Consider the following 13,458-nt stretch of genomic DNA (forward strand, 5'->3'; position numbering starts at 1 on the left):
ATGCCAGCTGTGGGGGGGGGGGCGGCTAGGCCCAGGCCTCGATGACGTCGTCGGGCTCCATGCCCAGCTGTGGGGGGGGGGGCTAGGCCCAGGCCTCGATGACGTCGTCGGGCTCCATGCCCAGCTGCTCGGGCGTGCGGGTCCCCGCCAGGCGCTGCCCGTCAAAGAAGAAGCGGAGCGGGCGGCCGCTCAGCCCCATGGCCTCCTGGTAGCGCTCCATCAGCCGGTGCAGCGGCTCCGCCTGCCGGGGGTGGGTGGTTAGCACGGTGGGGGCACATGCCGCAGACATGCCTGGGAGGGGGCACTGCAGGGACTGGCCCCAGCATCCCTCCCAAAGCAGCCCCAGCTGGAGTGGGGCCTGCCCCCCAACTACCCCAGCCCCCCCTCAGCCAACAGCCCCCCCCCCACCCTGCTGGCTCAGCTCCATCCGCCTCCCTGGGGCTGTGACAACCCCCACATCCCCCTCCCTCTGCAAACAGCACCGCACAGCCCCCTGGCATGGCCCCTCCCCCTGCAGCCTCCCCTTACCCTGGGCACGTTGAGTGTGAGCAGCGAGTCCTTCTCCTGGCCTCGCACGGTCAGCCGTAGCTCCCCAGGGGCCGGCCCGGCCCCCGATTCTCCCCCGCCCTGCAGCTCCCCCGCTGCCACGTCCACCACACAGTCTGCAGGGGACAGACGGACAGAGAGAGGGTGAGGGTTGAGCAGCTGGGGCCACTGCACTGATCGCTCCTATTACCCCCCTGTCCCTGCTTGGGGGACCCCCGCTGATATCAGACCCCTCTCTCCCAGCCTGGGGGGCACAGCATGCACTTTGGGGCCAGGAACCCAATTTCTGCTACCCGCTGGGGGCTCGTCAGCTGGCCGCCATGGAGGAGGAGAGAGGCCTGGTGCGTGGGGCGACCATAAGCCACCAGTGCGAGGCGGCCACGGGGGAGGCCAGGGGACCCCAGCACGGCTCAGGCAGCTGCAGCAGAGATGCTGCCAGGACAGCTCCACTGGAAATCCGTGTGCAGCGCCGGCGCCCCCAGAACACAGACACGTGGCGTGGGAAGGGACCTCGACAGGTCACCGCGCCCAGCCCCTGGCCAAGCAAACGTAGGCCGGCCGTGCCAGCTGTTTGTCCAACCTGTGCCGAGACACCTCCAGCGCGGGGGACCCCCAACCTCCCTCAGCCTCTTTCAGGCCGAGCGCCCCGTGCAGTGAGACTGATTCCTAATATTCGCCCTGAATCTCCCTGGCCGCGGACAGAGCCCATCGCTGCCTGTCCTGCTCCCAGCGAACCCGTGACGAAGGGGGAATTTTCTGTAAGAGTCTCACGCCTGCCTTGGTTTCCCCTATACTTTGCACGGCTCCCCAGTACTGGGGAAGGACCAAGTTTGCTCTCAGGGCAGCCTAAGACACGGGGACACGCATCATCGCCCTGAACGAACAGTCATTAAAGAACTGGCTGAACCGCCCCAGCTCAGCAGTGGGGCCAGAGAGCCGATGGCAGCGCTCGTGACTCCTGGCCCCACGCTCTCAGCGGGAAGCTGGGCACAGACCCCAGCTAGAGAACCAGGGGCTAGGAGGGCAAGGTGTGGGCTCTCACCTGGGAACAGGCTCAGGAAGGAAGTCAGAGAGCAAGTAAGCGAGGCAGACAGAGCCTGCCCCAAGGGCTCCCCACAGCCTGGCGTGGCCCTGGGCTGAGCAGAACGGGCTGGGCCCCCCTCTGCGCTCCCTGTGCCATAGCCAGCTAACACACCTGACTGCGTGCCAGCGCTGTGGGACTGTCCCTGCCATGCTGGGCGAGGGGCACCGTCCTAGCAGCGTGGGCATGTCTCTGCCAGGGTCTGGCTCAGTGGGACTCGCTGGACAGAGCTCACGGGGGAAGCAGGAGGCTGCAGCCCAGAGGTTCAGTCCAGGCCGCGTGGCCGACCCTGGAGGGAGGGAGACCCCAGGGGGTCTGGCACACAAGGGATTTCCCCTGGCTCTGATACCAGCCTTCACTAGAGCTGACCCCTGCTCTCAGGCCCCCTCCAGCTGCTTGGCTCTAAACTCACCCGGGTTTTAACCTTCCCCAGGTCAGGGGTTCGGACCCCTCCTCTGGAGTATCCCTTTGTCCCGGTGCCAGAGCTGCACCCGGCCCTCCAGCTGGGCCTGCCCACTGCGCGTGGGACAGTTCCCGCCCGCGTCTCACATACAGCCGGAGACTTGCCTGTCCCACGACCGCGGCCCGTCTGCGCCTGACCCGCTCGGCCCACAGACCCTGCCCTGCAGTGCGGCCCCAGCCAGCGAGGCCCCAGTCTGCACCTCTGCCAAGAGAAGCCCCCTGCCCCTCACTCACCGACGATGTCGGCCACGCCCAGGCCCAGGCCCTGGGGGGTGCTGGCGGGGGGCAGCTCTGTGTCTCGCAGCAGCAGCAGGATCTGCTCCGGCCGGACCTGCAGTCTCCCGGCCATGTGCTCCACCACCACCTGCAGGGGCTGTGACTGCACCGGTGGAGGGGACAGTCAGGGAGGGACAGACGGACACTCCGACTCTGCTGGGCTGTTCTGGGCCAGTGTGAGCCATGCTGCGGGGCTGGCACGGCAGGTGCCGATCGCCAGGTACATTCATCCCCCGAGTGATTCCACCTGGGCCATCTCCGAGCAGATCCAGTGTAGGGCAGTTCCGCCGCCCCCTGCCATCAGGGCTAATCCCACCAATACACTGGGGAGTGGGGGGGGGGGGTGAACCAGCCCCTTGACACCCTCCCTCCACCTGGCCGCTGTCCTGCCCCCTATCCTATCCTGGCACCTCCCATGCCCTACCCAGGCCCGCCTGAGACCCTCCACCCCACAGGGGCATGGCCAGGGTCTGCACGCTGGGGCAGGGCTGGAGATACGGGGTCTGCAGGGGCTGGGCGGTGGCATGGGGGGTATATGCAGCCTACAAAGGGGCCCAGCCCACGTTGAGGGGACGGGGGGCTCACTCTCCAGCCACATGGGGATGTGGAAGAGCTGAGAGGCGGGGTGCAGGGGGGGTCACTCACCGTCTCCACGGCGACGCGATGGATCTCAGCCCGGCACCGTACCTTGAGCTGCAGCTGCCAGGACGGGGGGGACGGGGGCGGCTCCACCAGGATCACGTCGTCCTCGGGCAGCTCCTCCTGCAGGCTGCGCTGGGCGGCCGACAGCCACGTGCTGAGACCCCGCAGCTGGCGCGCCACCTCCCTGAGGGGCAGGGCGGTCAGATCCCACAGATCCCTGTGCCCCAGACCTCCCCACACCTCCCTGGGGGGCAGGGCGGTCAGATCCCACAGATCCCTGTGCCCCAGACCCCCCCACACCTCCCTGGCAGGCAGGGCCGTCAGACCCCCACAGATCCCTGTGTCCCACAGACCCCCCCCACACCTCCCTGGGGGGCAGGGCCATCAGACCCCAACAGATCCCTGTGCCCCACAGACCCCCCCCCCACCTCCCTGGGGGGCAGGGCGGTCAGACCCCCACAGATCTCTGTGCCCCACAGACCCCCCACACCTCCCTGGGGGGCAGGGCGGACAGACCCCACAGACCCCCCCCACCTCCCTGCGGGGCAGGGCGGTCAGACCCCCACAGATCCCTGTGCCCCACAGACCCCCACACCTCCCTGGGGGGGAAGGGCGGTCAGACCCCCACAAATCCCTGTGCCCCACAGATGCCCCCCCATACCTCTCTGGGGGGACAGGGCAGTCAGACCCTCATAGAACCCTGTGCCCCACAGACCCCCACCCACATGCCTGGGGGGCAAGGCCATCAGACCCCTACAGATCCCTGTGCCCCACAGACCCCCACATACCTCCTTGTGGGGCAGAGCCATCAGACCCCCATAGATCCCTGTGCCCCACAGACCCCCCACCCACCTCCTTGGGGGGGCAGGGCCATCAGACCTCCACAGATCCCTATGCCCCACAGATGCCCCACACACACCTCCCTTGGGGGCATGGACCATCAGACGCCTCCTGACAAACCCTCCTCCAGTCCCCACCTCCCTGGGGTCAGGGACCATCAGATCCCCAACAGACCCCCCCCATTCCCCACGTCCATAGACTCCCCAGACAGATCCCCCCAGAGACCCTCCCCGCTCTCTACAAGGGAGGTGCCGCTCAGGGAACTTGCCCCTCAATTCCCCAACTCCTGCTGGGACACAGATTTCAGCAGAGACCCCCCCAGCCCCTCCTCCCTGAAGGGACAAGCCAAGCAACACCCCCCAACATCCAGGCAGCCCCTCACCGTCGGGTCCGGCCCCTCTGCCTTCGTGTGGGCTGTGGTGGGGGAGGGGGAGAGGGGGACTCGTCCCGAACCCTGAGAGAAAAAGAGAGAGCGGACACGCAGGGGGCTGCTGTGAAGGGGGCCTGGAAAGCTGTGCCCCATAAGTGACCCCCCAGGAAACAACAGACCCCAAAGCCAGAGGCCACAGAGCCTGCCCCACCCTCCCCCCATATACCTCTCACGGTAACCCTGCCCCCACCCCCCATTAGAGCCCTTCCCCCATATACCCCCATTCTAACCCTGCCCTCACCCTGATCCCCACACCCCCCATTAGAGCCCTTCCCCCATATACCCCCATTCTAACCCTGCCCTCACCCTGATCCCCTCACCCCCCATTAGAGCCCTTCCCCCATATACCCCCATTGTAAAACTGCCCCATCCCCATCCCCCCCCACTAGAGCCCTCCCCCTCCCCCATATACCCCCATTCTAACCCTGCCCCCAGCCTGATCCCCCCACCCCCCACTAGAGCCCTGTCCCCTCCCCCCATTCACCCCCCAGGGTAACCCTGCCACAATCTCTCCCCCAACCTACGATCTCGCTGCCCCCTGCTGCTGCGGCTCCTCCTGCAGCCAGTGAGTGCAGGGGCCTTGGGGGAGGCGTGGGGCGTGAGGCCGCTCTGGCCGTGGGGGCGTGACAGGGTCAATCTCATCCACGTCCAGATCTGCCCCTGGGAGGGAGGGGAGACAGCAGCTGTGACGGCCAGGCAGGGGGCACCTCTCCCCACAGCTGTCCCCTCAAGACAATAAACCTCCATCCAGTGCACGTACCCCGACCCCCCAAACGGGTACATCTCCCCTCCATCCAGCACACACAGCCGCACATTAACAGAACCGACACCTGACATTGCAAGCCCAACACCAAGGATTTGGGGGGTCGTACCCTGGGACTGGAGAGGTGCTAACACAGTTTCTGGTTTTAAGGAAGGGAAAAAAACATGATCCAGGAAACTCCAGGCCTGTTAGTTTGACCTCAATTGTACGCAAGCTCTTTGAACCAATTTTGAAAGAGAAAGTTGTTAAGACGTGGGGTAAACGGTAACTGGGATAAACTACAACAGGGTTTTATCCAGACCGCCCTGAGCGCCTTCTTTGGGAAGAGAGCTTAAGTTCTAGGCAAAGGACGTGCAGTGGATCCAAGCTACCCAGATGTCCGGAAGGCTTTGGATCCAGTTCCACATGGGAAACTATTCGTGACAGCGGAGAAGAGGGGGATTGATAGGAGAACTGGAAGGTGGGAAAGGAACTGCTTAAAGGGGAGTTTGCAACCAGTCCTACCGAAAGGGGAACTGTCAGGCTGGAGGAAGGTCGCTAGTGGAGCTGCTCCAGGATCGGTCTTGGGACCAAGCTCATTTAAGGTTTTTATTAGGGCTGTCGCTGAACGGCAGTTAACTCACACAATTAACTCAAAACACGTCATCGCGATTAACCACAGGTTTAATCGCACTGTTCAACAACAGAATACCAACTGAAAAGTATTACATTTTCCTATATATTGTATTCTGTATTGTAATACCAGTTGAGATGTATTACATATTTTGGATGTTTTTCTACATTTTCCTGTGTATTGTATCCTGATTGTAACTGTAATCAAAGCGTCTAGTATTTTTTATAAATGTTTGCACTGTAAAAATAACAAAAGAAACAGTATGAGATAAACTGAAAAATACAAGTCCTGTAGTGTGACCTCTGTCGTGAAAGTGTAATGTAGACAAATGTAGATTGTTATAGAACTGCATTCAAAAAACAAAACAGTATAAAACTTCAGAGCCTACAGGTCCATTCAGTCCTCCCTCCTTGTTCAGCCAATCGCTAAATATAAACAAACTTGTCTCTCTTCATTGACAGGAGATGCTGCTGCCTGTTTCTTATTTACAATGGCACCAGAAAGTGAGAACAGGCATTTGCTTGGCACTTTTGTAGCCGGCTTGCAAGGTATTTACATACAGGTATTTTTTAATTGTGATTAATTTTTTTTAAATCGCTTGACAGCCCTAGTTTTTATGGCTGAGCTTGGCACAAAAAGTGGGCACGTGCTAATAAAATTTGGTGATGACACAAAGTAGGGAGGCATTGCCAATATGGAGGAGGACCGGAATATCCTACAAGAAGATCTGGCTGATTTTGTAATCTGGAGTAACAGAAATGGGATATTTAATAGTGCAAAGTGCACTGAGTGACCAACAACAAGAATTCTTGCTCTAAGCTGGGGACGTATCAGTTGGAAGTGACAGAGGAGGAGAAAGACCTCGGTATTGTCACGGAGTCCCTGGGCGATGCTCAGGAACCGCTCCCCACTTTGCAGTCAGACGTGACTCTCAGCCAGCCAGTAACACAGAGGTTTATTCGATGACAGGAACAGGGTCTAAAACAGAGCTTGTAGGTACAGCGAACCGGACCCCTCGGCCGGGTCCATTCTGGGGGGCAGTGAGCCAGACCCCCACGTCTGCACTTCACTCCTCGACCCCAGCCAGCTCCAGACTAACAACCCCCCCAGCCCCTCCTCCTCTCCTCAGCTCCTTTCCCGGGCCAGGAGGTCACCTGACCTCTCTGTCTCCCCCACCTTTAGCATCCCCTGGCAGTGGGGAAGGGCCTGGCCATTAGCTGCCAGAAGACAGAGGGTCGGCCAGGAACTGAGGCCCCCTCAGTATTCAGAGCAAACATTAGGAACATTCCCAGTTTGTCACAGGTATATTGGCCGATCACAGGCTGACTAGGAGTCGCCAGTGTGATGTGGCCATGGAAAGGCTAACACAGCGCTGGGGTGCATCGGGGAGGTATTTCCGTGGAAAGAGGGACGTGTCAGTACCACTCTATGAGGCACTGGCGAGACTCGTCTGGAGTACTGTATGAGAACAAAAGAACGGCCAGACTGGGTCAGACCAAAGGTCCGTCTAGCCCAGTGTCCTGTCTGCCGACAGTGGCCAGTGCCAAGTGCCCCAGAGGGAATGGACAGAACAGGGAATCAAGTGACCCATCCCCTGTGGCCCATTCCCAGCTTCTGGCCTCTCGCATGTAAGAATGATGAATTCCGACTGGAAAAGGTGCAGAGAAGAGCTGCTAGGATGATCCGAGGAATGGAAAACCTCCCTCATGAGGGGACTCAAAGAGTTTGGCTTGTTTAGCCTGGCCAAAGGCAGGCTGAGGGGAGCGAGGATCAGTCTGTATAAATACATCTGAGGGAGACATACCAGGGAAGGAGAGGGGTTACTGAAGTTAAGCACCAATGTGGACCCAGAATGCATGGCTATGAACTGGCCATGAACAAGTTTAGGCTTGTAATTAGATGATGGTTTCTAACCATCAGAGGAGTGAAGTTCTGGGGCAGCCTCCGAAGGGGAGAAGTGGGGGCAAAGCCCCTAACTGGCTACACACTTAATAAGTGTATGGAGGGGCTGGTATGACAGGACTGCCTACAATGCCGTGCAACTGCCCGTAGCAAAAATCCCCAGTGGCCAGAGACGGGACATTAGACGGGGAGGTTCTGAGTCACTTTCCCGGGTACCTGCCTGGCGGGTCTTGCCCACACGCTCAGGGTCTAACTGATCGCTGTATTTGGGGTGGGGAAGGAATTTTTCCCGAGGTCAGACTGTCCGAGACCCTGGGGGCGGGGGCGGGGGGGTGTTTCACCTTCCTCTGCAACGTGGGACATGGGTCACTAGCGGGCTAGAACTAGTGGCAGTGGTGGGGTCTTTAACTTGGGGTCTTCAACCCACCATGTGAGGACGTCAGTGACTCAGCCAGAGGTTCGAGGTCTGTCATGGGGCGGGGGGGTTCTGTGGCCTGTGATCAGATTAGGGGTCTCTCAGACTGTAAGGGCCCAAGTGACCATCAAACATCACCACCCCTGCGGGGACTCTAACCACAGCCCCCCAGACGTACCCCTGCTGCCTCCTCCCACTCCCTACAGCACATACACAGCCCCCACCTCCCTGAGGCCAAAACCCCCTACTCCCGCCCAGCCCAGCACCCCCTGCTTACCTCCCTGCCATCGCAGGGGGGGCACCTCCTGGTGCAGCTCCGCAGGGCACAGCTGGAAGCTGCTGTTCACCTGGAGAGGAAGGAGGCTTGTTACCCACAGGGCCCTGCTGCTCGGGCACCGAGCCTCAGGATGGGCACAAGAGGGATGAGCATGTCGGGGGGCGGGGGGGTGGACTGGGAGCCCAGACTCCTGGGTTCTATCCCCGGCTCCAGAAGGGGAGAAGGGTCTGGTGGTTAGAGCTGGGGGGGAGGGGTTGCTCGGACGCCTGGGTCCCTGTTACCTTGTTCGAGTAGACAGGCACAGTGGGGATCTCGGTGGTGCACAGAACACGCCGGCGCTTGGGGCGCGGCTGCCCCCCTTCCCCCCTTGGGGGTCTCACAGGCTCCCCCTCGCTGTCACTGCTGCTGCCCCCCACGTAGATTGGGGGTGGGGCAGGGCCAACCTGGATGGGCATGGGAGAGCCAGGGTTAGGGGGCAGGACTCCTGGGTTCTATCCTGGAATTCCTCCAGTGCAGCCCCGGGGGGCTCCCCCCACCTGCCCAGCGCCCCCCCTTGGCCCCGCGCCAAGACAGGGACTAGAGAGGAGAGCACCCCAAATCCCCTCCCCCACCACTCTGCCCAGATAGCCCCCCACAGCCCCTCCCCCCACTGTCCCACCCCTCTTCCCAGAGACCCCAGCACCCCCTTGTCCCTGCGCCAAGACAGGGGCTAGGGAGGAGCACACCCCAAATCCCTTCCCCTGCTCCAGAGACCCCACACAGCCCCGAGACCCTCCACCCAGAGACCCCTCCACAGCCCCTCCCCGCCTGCCCAGAGACCCCCCCCCGCCCGGAGACCCTCCCACAGCCCATCCCCCAGTGACTCCCCCACCCAGAGACCCTCCCACAGTGACCCCCCCACAGCCCCTCCCCGCCTGCCCAGAGACCCCCCCCCGCCCGGAGACCCCCCCCAGCCCATCCCCCAGTGACTCCCCTACCCAGAGACCCTCCCACAGTGACCCCCCCACAGCCCCTCCCCGCCTGCCCAGAGACCCCCCCCCGCCCGGAGACCCTCCCACAGCCCATCCCCCAGTGACCTCCCCACCCAGAGACCCTCCCACAGTGACTCCCCCACCCAGAGACCCTCCCACAGTGATCCCTCCACAGCCCCTCCCTGCCTGCCCGGAGACCCTCCCCCAGCGACCCCCTGCCTGCCCAGAGACCCCCCCACAACCCCTCCCCGCCTGCCGAGACCCCCCCCCCCGCCCGGAGACTCTCCCCCAGCGACTCCCCCACCCAGAGACCCTCCCACAGTGACCCCCCCACAGCCCCTCCCCGCCTGCCCAGAGACCCCCCCCCCGCCCGGAGACCCTCCCCCAGCCCATCCCCCAGTGACCCCCCCCAGCCAGAGACCCTCCCACAGTGACCCCCCCACAGCCCCTCCCTGCCTGCCCAGAGACCCCCCCCGCCCGGAGACCCTCCCCCAGCCCACCCCCAGTGACCCCCCCAGCCGGAGACCCTCCCACAGTGACCCCCCCACAGCCCCTCCCCGCCTGCCCAGAGACCCCCCCCCGCCCGGAGACCCTCCCCCAGCCCATCCCCCAGTGACTCCCCCACCCAGAGACCCTCCCACAGTGACCCCCCCACAGCCCCTCCCCGCCTGCCGAGACCCCCCCCCGCCCAGAGACCCCCCCGCAGCCCATCCCCCAGTGACCTCCCCACCCAGAGACCCTCCCACAGTGACTCCCCCACAGCCCCTCCCTGCCTGCCTGCCCGGAGACCCTCCCCCAGCGACCCCCCGCCTGCCCAGAGATCCCACCACAGCCCCTCCCCGCCTGCCGAGACCCCCCCCAGCCCATCCCCCAGTGACTCCCCTACCCAGAGACCCTCCCACAGTGACCCCCCCACAGCCCCTCCCTGCCTGCCCAGAGACCCCCCCCGCCCGGAGACCCTCCCCCAGCCCATCCCCCAGTGACCTCCCCACCCAGAGACCCTCCCACAGTGACTCCCCCACAGCCCCTCCCCGCCTGCCCAGAGACCCTCCCCGCCCGGAGACCCTCCCCCAGCCCATCCCCCAGTGACTCCCCCACCCAGAGACCCTCCCACAGTGACCCCCCCACAGCCCCTCCCCGCCTGCCCAGAGACCCTCCCCGCCCGGAGACCCTCCCCCAGCCCATCCCCCAGTGACTCACCCACCCAGAGACCCTCCCACAGTGATCCCTCCACAGCCCCTCCCCGCCTGCCTGCCCGGAGACCCTCCCCCAGCGACCCCCTGCCTGCCCAGAGACCCCCCCACAGCCCCTCCCCGCCTGCCGAGACCCCCCCCCGCCCGGAGACCCTCCCATAGCCCATCCCCCAGTGACTCCCCCACCCAGAGACCCTCCCACAGTGATCCCTCCACAGCCCCTCCCTGCCTGCCCGGAGACCCTCCCCCAGCGACCCCCTGCCTGCCCAGAGACCCTCCCCCAGCCCCTCCCCGCCTGCCGAGACCCCCCCGCCCGGAGACCCTCCCACAGCCCATCCCCCAGTGACCCCCCCCACCCAGAGACCCTCCCACAGTGACTCCCCCACAGCCCCTCCCTGCCTGCCTGCCCGGAGACCCTCCCCCAGCGACCCCCTGCCTGCCCAGAGATCCCCCCACAGCCCCTCCCCGCCTGCCGAGACCCCCCCCCCGCCCGGAGACCCTCCCACAGCCCATCCCCCAGTGACCCCCCCACCCAGAGACCCTCCCACAGTGACCCCCCCACAGCCCCTCCCCGCCTGCCCAGAGACTCCCCCCGCCCGGAGACCCTCCCCCAGCGACCCCCTGCCTGCCCAGAGACCCCCCCACAGCCCCTCCCCGCCTGCCGAGACCCCCCCCCGCCCGGAGACCCTCCCCCAGCGACCCCCTGCCTGCCCAGAGACCCCCCCACAGCCCCTCCCCGCCTGCCGAGACCCCCCCCGCCCGGAGACCCTCCCCCAGCGACCCCCTGCCTGCCCAGAGACCCCCCCACAGCCCCTCCCCGCCTGCCGAGACCCCCCCGCCCGGAGACCCTCCCACAGCCCATCCCCCAGTGACTCACCCGCCCAGAGACCCTCCCACAGTGATCCCTCCACAGCCCCTCCCTGCCTGCCTGCCCGGAGACCCTCCCCCAGCGACCCCCTGCCTGCCCAGAGACCCTCCCCCAGCCCATCCCCCAGTGACTCACCCACCCAGAGACCCTCCCACAGTGACCCCCCCACAGCCCCTCCCCGCCTGCCCAGAGACCCCCCCCCGCCCGGAGACCCTCCCACAGCCCATCCCCCAGTGACCTCCCCACCCAGAGACCCTCCCACAGTGATCCCTCCACAGCCCCTCCCTGCCTGCCCGGAGACCCTCCCCCAGCGACCCCCTGCCTGCCCAGAGACCCTCCCCCAGCCCCTCCCCGCCTGCCGAGACCCCCCCGCCCGGAGACCCTCCCACAGCCCATCCCCCAGTGACCCCCCCACCCAGAGACCCTCCCACAGTGACTCCCCCACAGCCCCTCCCTGCCTGCCTGCCCGGAGACCCTCCCCCAGCGACCCCCTGCCTGCCCAGAGACCCCCCCACAGCCCCTCCCCGCCTGCCGAGACCCCCCCGCCCGGAGACCCTCCCACAGCCCATCCCCCAGTGACCCCCCCACCCAGAGACCCTCCCACAGTGACACCCCCACAGCCCCTCCCCGCCTGCCCGGAGACCCTCCCCCAGCGACCTCCTGCCTGCCCAGAGACCCCCCCACAGCCCCTCCCCGCCTGCCTGCCCAGAGACCCCCCCACAGCCCCTCCCCGCCTGCCGAGACCCCCCCCCCGCCCGGAGACCCTCCCCCAGCCCATCCCCCAGTGACCTCCCCACCCAGAGACCCTCCCACAGTGACACCCCCACAGCCCCTCCCCGCCTGCCCGGAGACCCTCCCCCAGCGACCCCCTGCCTGCCCAGAGACCCCCCCACAGCCCCTCCCCGCCTGCCGAGACCCCCCCCCGCCCGGAGACCCTCCCGCAGCCCATCCCCCAGTGACCTCCCCACCCAGAGACCCTCCCACAGTGACACCCCCACAGCCCCTCCCCGCCTGCCCGGAGACCCTCCCCCAGCGACCCCCTGCCTGCCCAGAGACCCCCCCACAGCCCCTCCCCGCCTGCCGAGACCCCCCCCCCCGCCCGGAGACCCTCCCCCAGCGACCCCCTGCCTGCCCAGAGACCCCCCCTCAGCCCCTCCCCGCCTGCCGAGACCCCCCCCCCGCCCGGAGACCCTCCCCCAGCGACCCCCTGCCTGCCCAGAGACCCCCCCACAGCCCCTCCCCGCCTGCCGAGACCCCCCCCCCGCCCGGAGACCCTCCCCCAGCGACCCCCTGCCTGCCCAGAGATCCCCCCACAGCCCCTCCCCGCCTGCCGAGACCCCCCCCCGCCCGGAGACCCTCCCGCAGCCCATCCCCCAGTGACCCCCCCCCCCCGTGACACCCCCCTCCAGGCCACTCACCCGCTCCGCCATAGCGATCCCACCCATTGGTTAGACCCGCCCACTCAGCCGCGCCCCTGCCCTGCCATTGGCCACGGTTCCGGAGGTTCGGTGACGCAGACCAGGCGGCTCCACCCCTCAGAGGTGCAGGGGCTGCTGGGAGTTGTAGTTCCCACGTGGGGGCTGGAGCTCGGCTCCACCCCCAGAGGCGCAGGGGCCGCTGGGAGTTGTAGTTCCCAGGTAGGGGCTGGGGATTGGCTCCACCTCCAGAGGCGCAGGGGGCCGTTGGGAGTGCAGTTCCTGGGTGGGGGTGGGGCTCGACTCCGCTCCCGAGTCTCAGGGAACTGTGGGAGTTGTTCCCATGTGGGGCTGGGGCTCAGCTCCACCTCCGAGGTGCAGGGGCCGCTGGGAGTTGTAGTACCCACGTGAGACTGGGGCTCAACTCCACCCCTGAGGGTCAGGGACCACTGGGAGTTGTAGTTCCCATGTGGGGTTGGGGCTCATCTCCACCTCCGAGGTGCAGGAGCCGCTGGGAGTTGTAGTTCTCAGGTGGGGCTGGGGCTCAGCTCCACCTCCTAGGTGCAGGGGCCGCTGGGAGTTGCCATTCCCACACAGGGCTGGGGCTCGGCTCCAACCCCCGAGTCTCAGAGTCCGCTGGGAGTTGTAGTTCCCACGTGGGGCTGGGACTTGGCTCTGCCCCTGAGTCTCAGGGGCCACTGGGAGTTGTAGTACCCACGTGAGACTGGGGCTCAACTCCACCCCTGAGTCTCAGGGGCCACTGG

General features: G+C 65.6%; 1 protein-coding gene across 1 annotated transcript; it reads right to left on the reverse strand.

Moving 5' to 3' along the window:
* Positions 1-6: 6 nt before the first annotated feature.
* Positions 7-13,006, reverse strand: NFATC2IP (nuclear factor of activated T cells 2 interacting protein). Its single transcript, XM_030543011.1, has 9 exons — positions 12,698-13,006; positions 8,529-8,690; positions 8,248-8,317; positions 4,802-4,937; positions 4,230-4,301; positions 3,011-3,191; positions 2,324-2,468; positions 529-662; positions 7-241 (listed from the first exon to the last, which is right to left on the reverse strand). Exons 1-9 carry the CDS (start codon positions 12,722-12,724, stop codon positions 83-85), a joined length of 1,086 nt encoding a protein of 361 aa, XP_030398871.1. The 5' UTR covers positions 12,725-13,006; the 3' UTR covers positions 7-82.
* Between the last annotated feature and the right edge of the window lie 452 nt (positions 13,007-13,458).

Source organism: Gopherus evgoodei, unplaced genomic scaffold (genome assembly GCF_007399415.2).
Source record: "Gopherus evgoodei ecotype Sinaloan lineage unplaced genomic scaffold, rGopEvg1_v1.p scaffold_233_arrow_ctg1, whole genome shotgun sequence".
Classification (NCBI taxonomy): Eukaryota; Metazoa; Chordata; order Testudines; family Testudinidae; genus Gopherus; species Gopherus evgoodei.

What these genes read in the sequence shown, in the direction of transcription:
- NFATC2IP (XM_030543011.1), bottom strand. Translation starts at nt 12,724, where the DNA reads ATGGGTGGGATCGCTATGGCGGAGCGG. An exon ending in CAGAGGGGCCGGACCCGACG is followed by an intron (nt 3,192 to 4,229) that starts GTGAGGGGCTGC and finishes CCTGCCCCTCAG; the next exon opens with GGAGGTGGCGCGCCAGCTGC. An exon ending in GGGCGTGGCCGACATCGTCG is followed by an intron (nt 663 to 2,323) that starts GTGAGTGAGGGG and finishes TGTCCCCTGCAG; the next exon opens with ACTGTGTGGTGGACGTGGCA.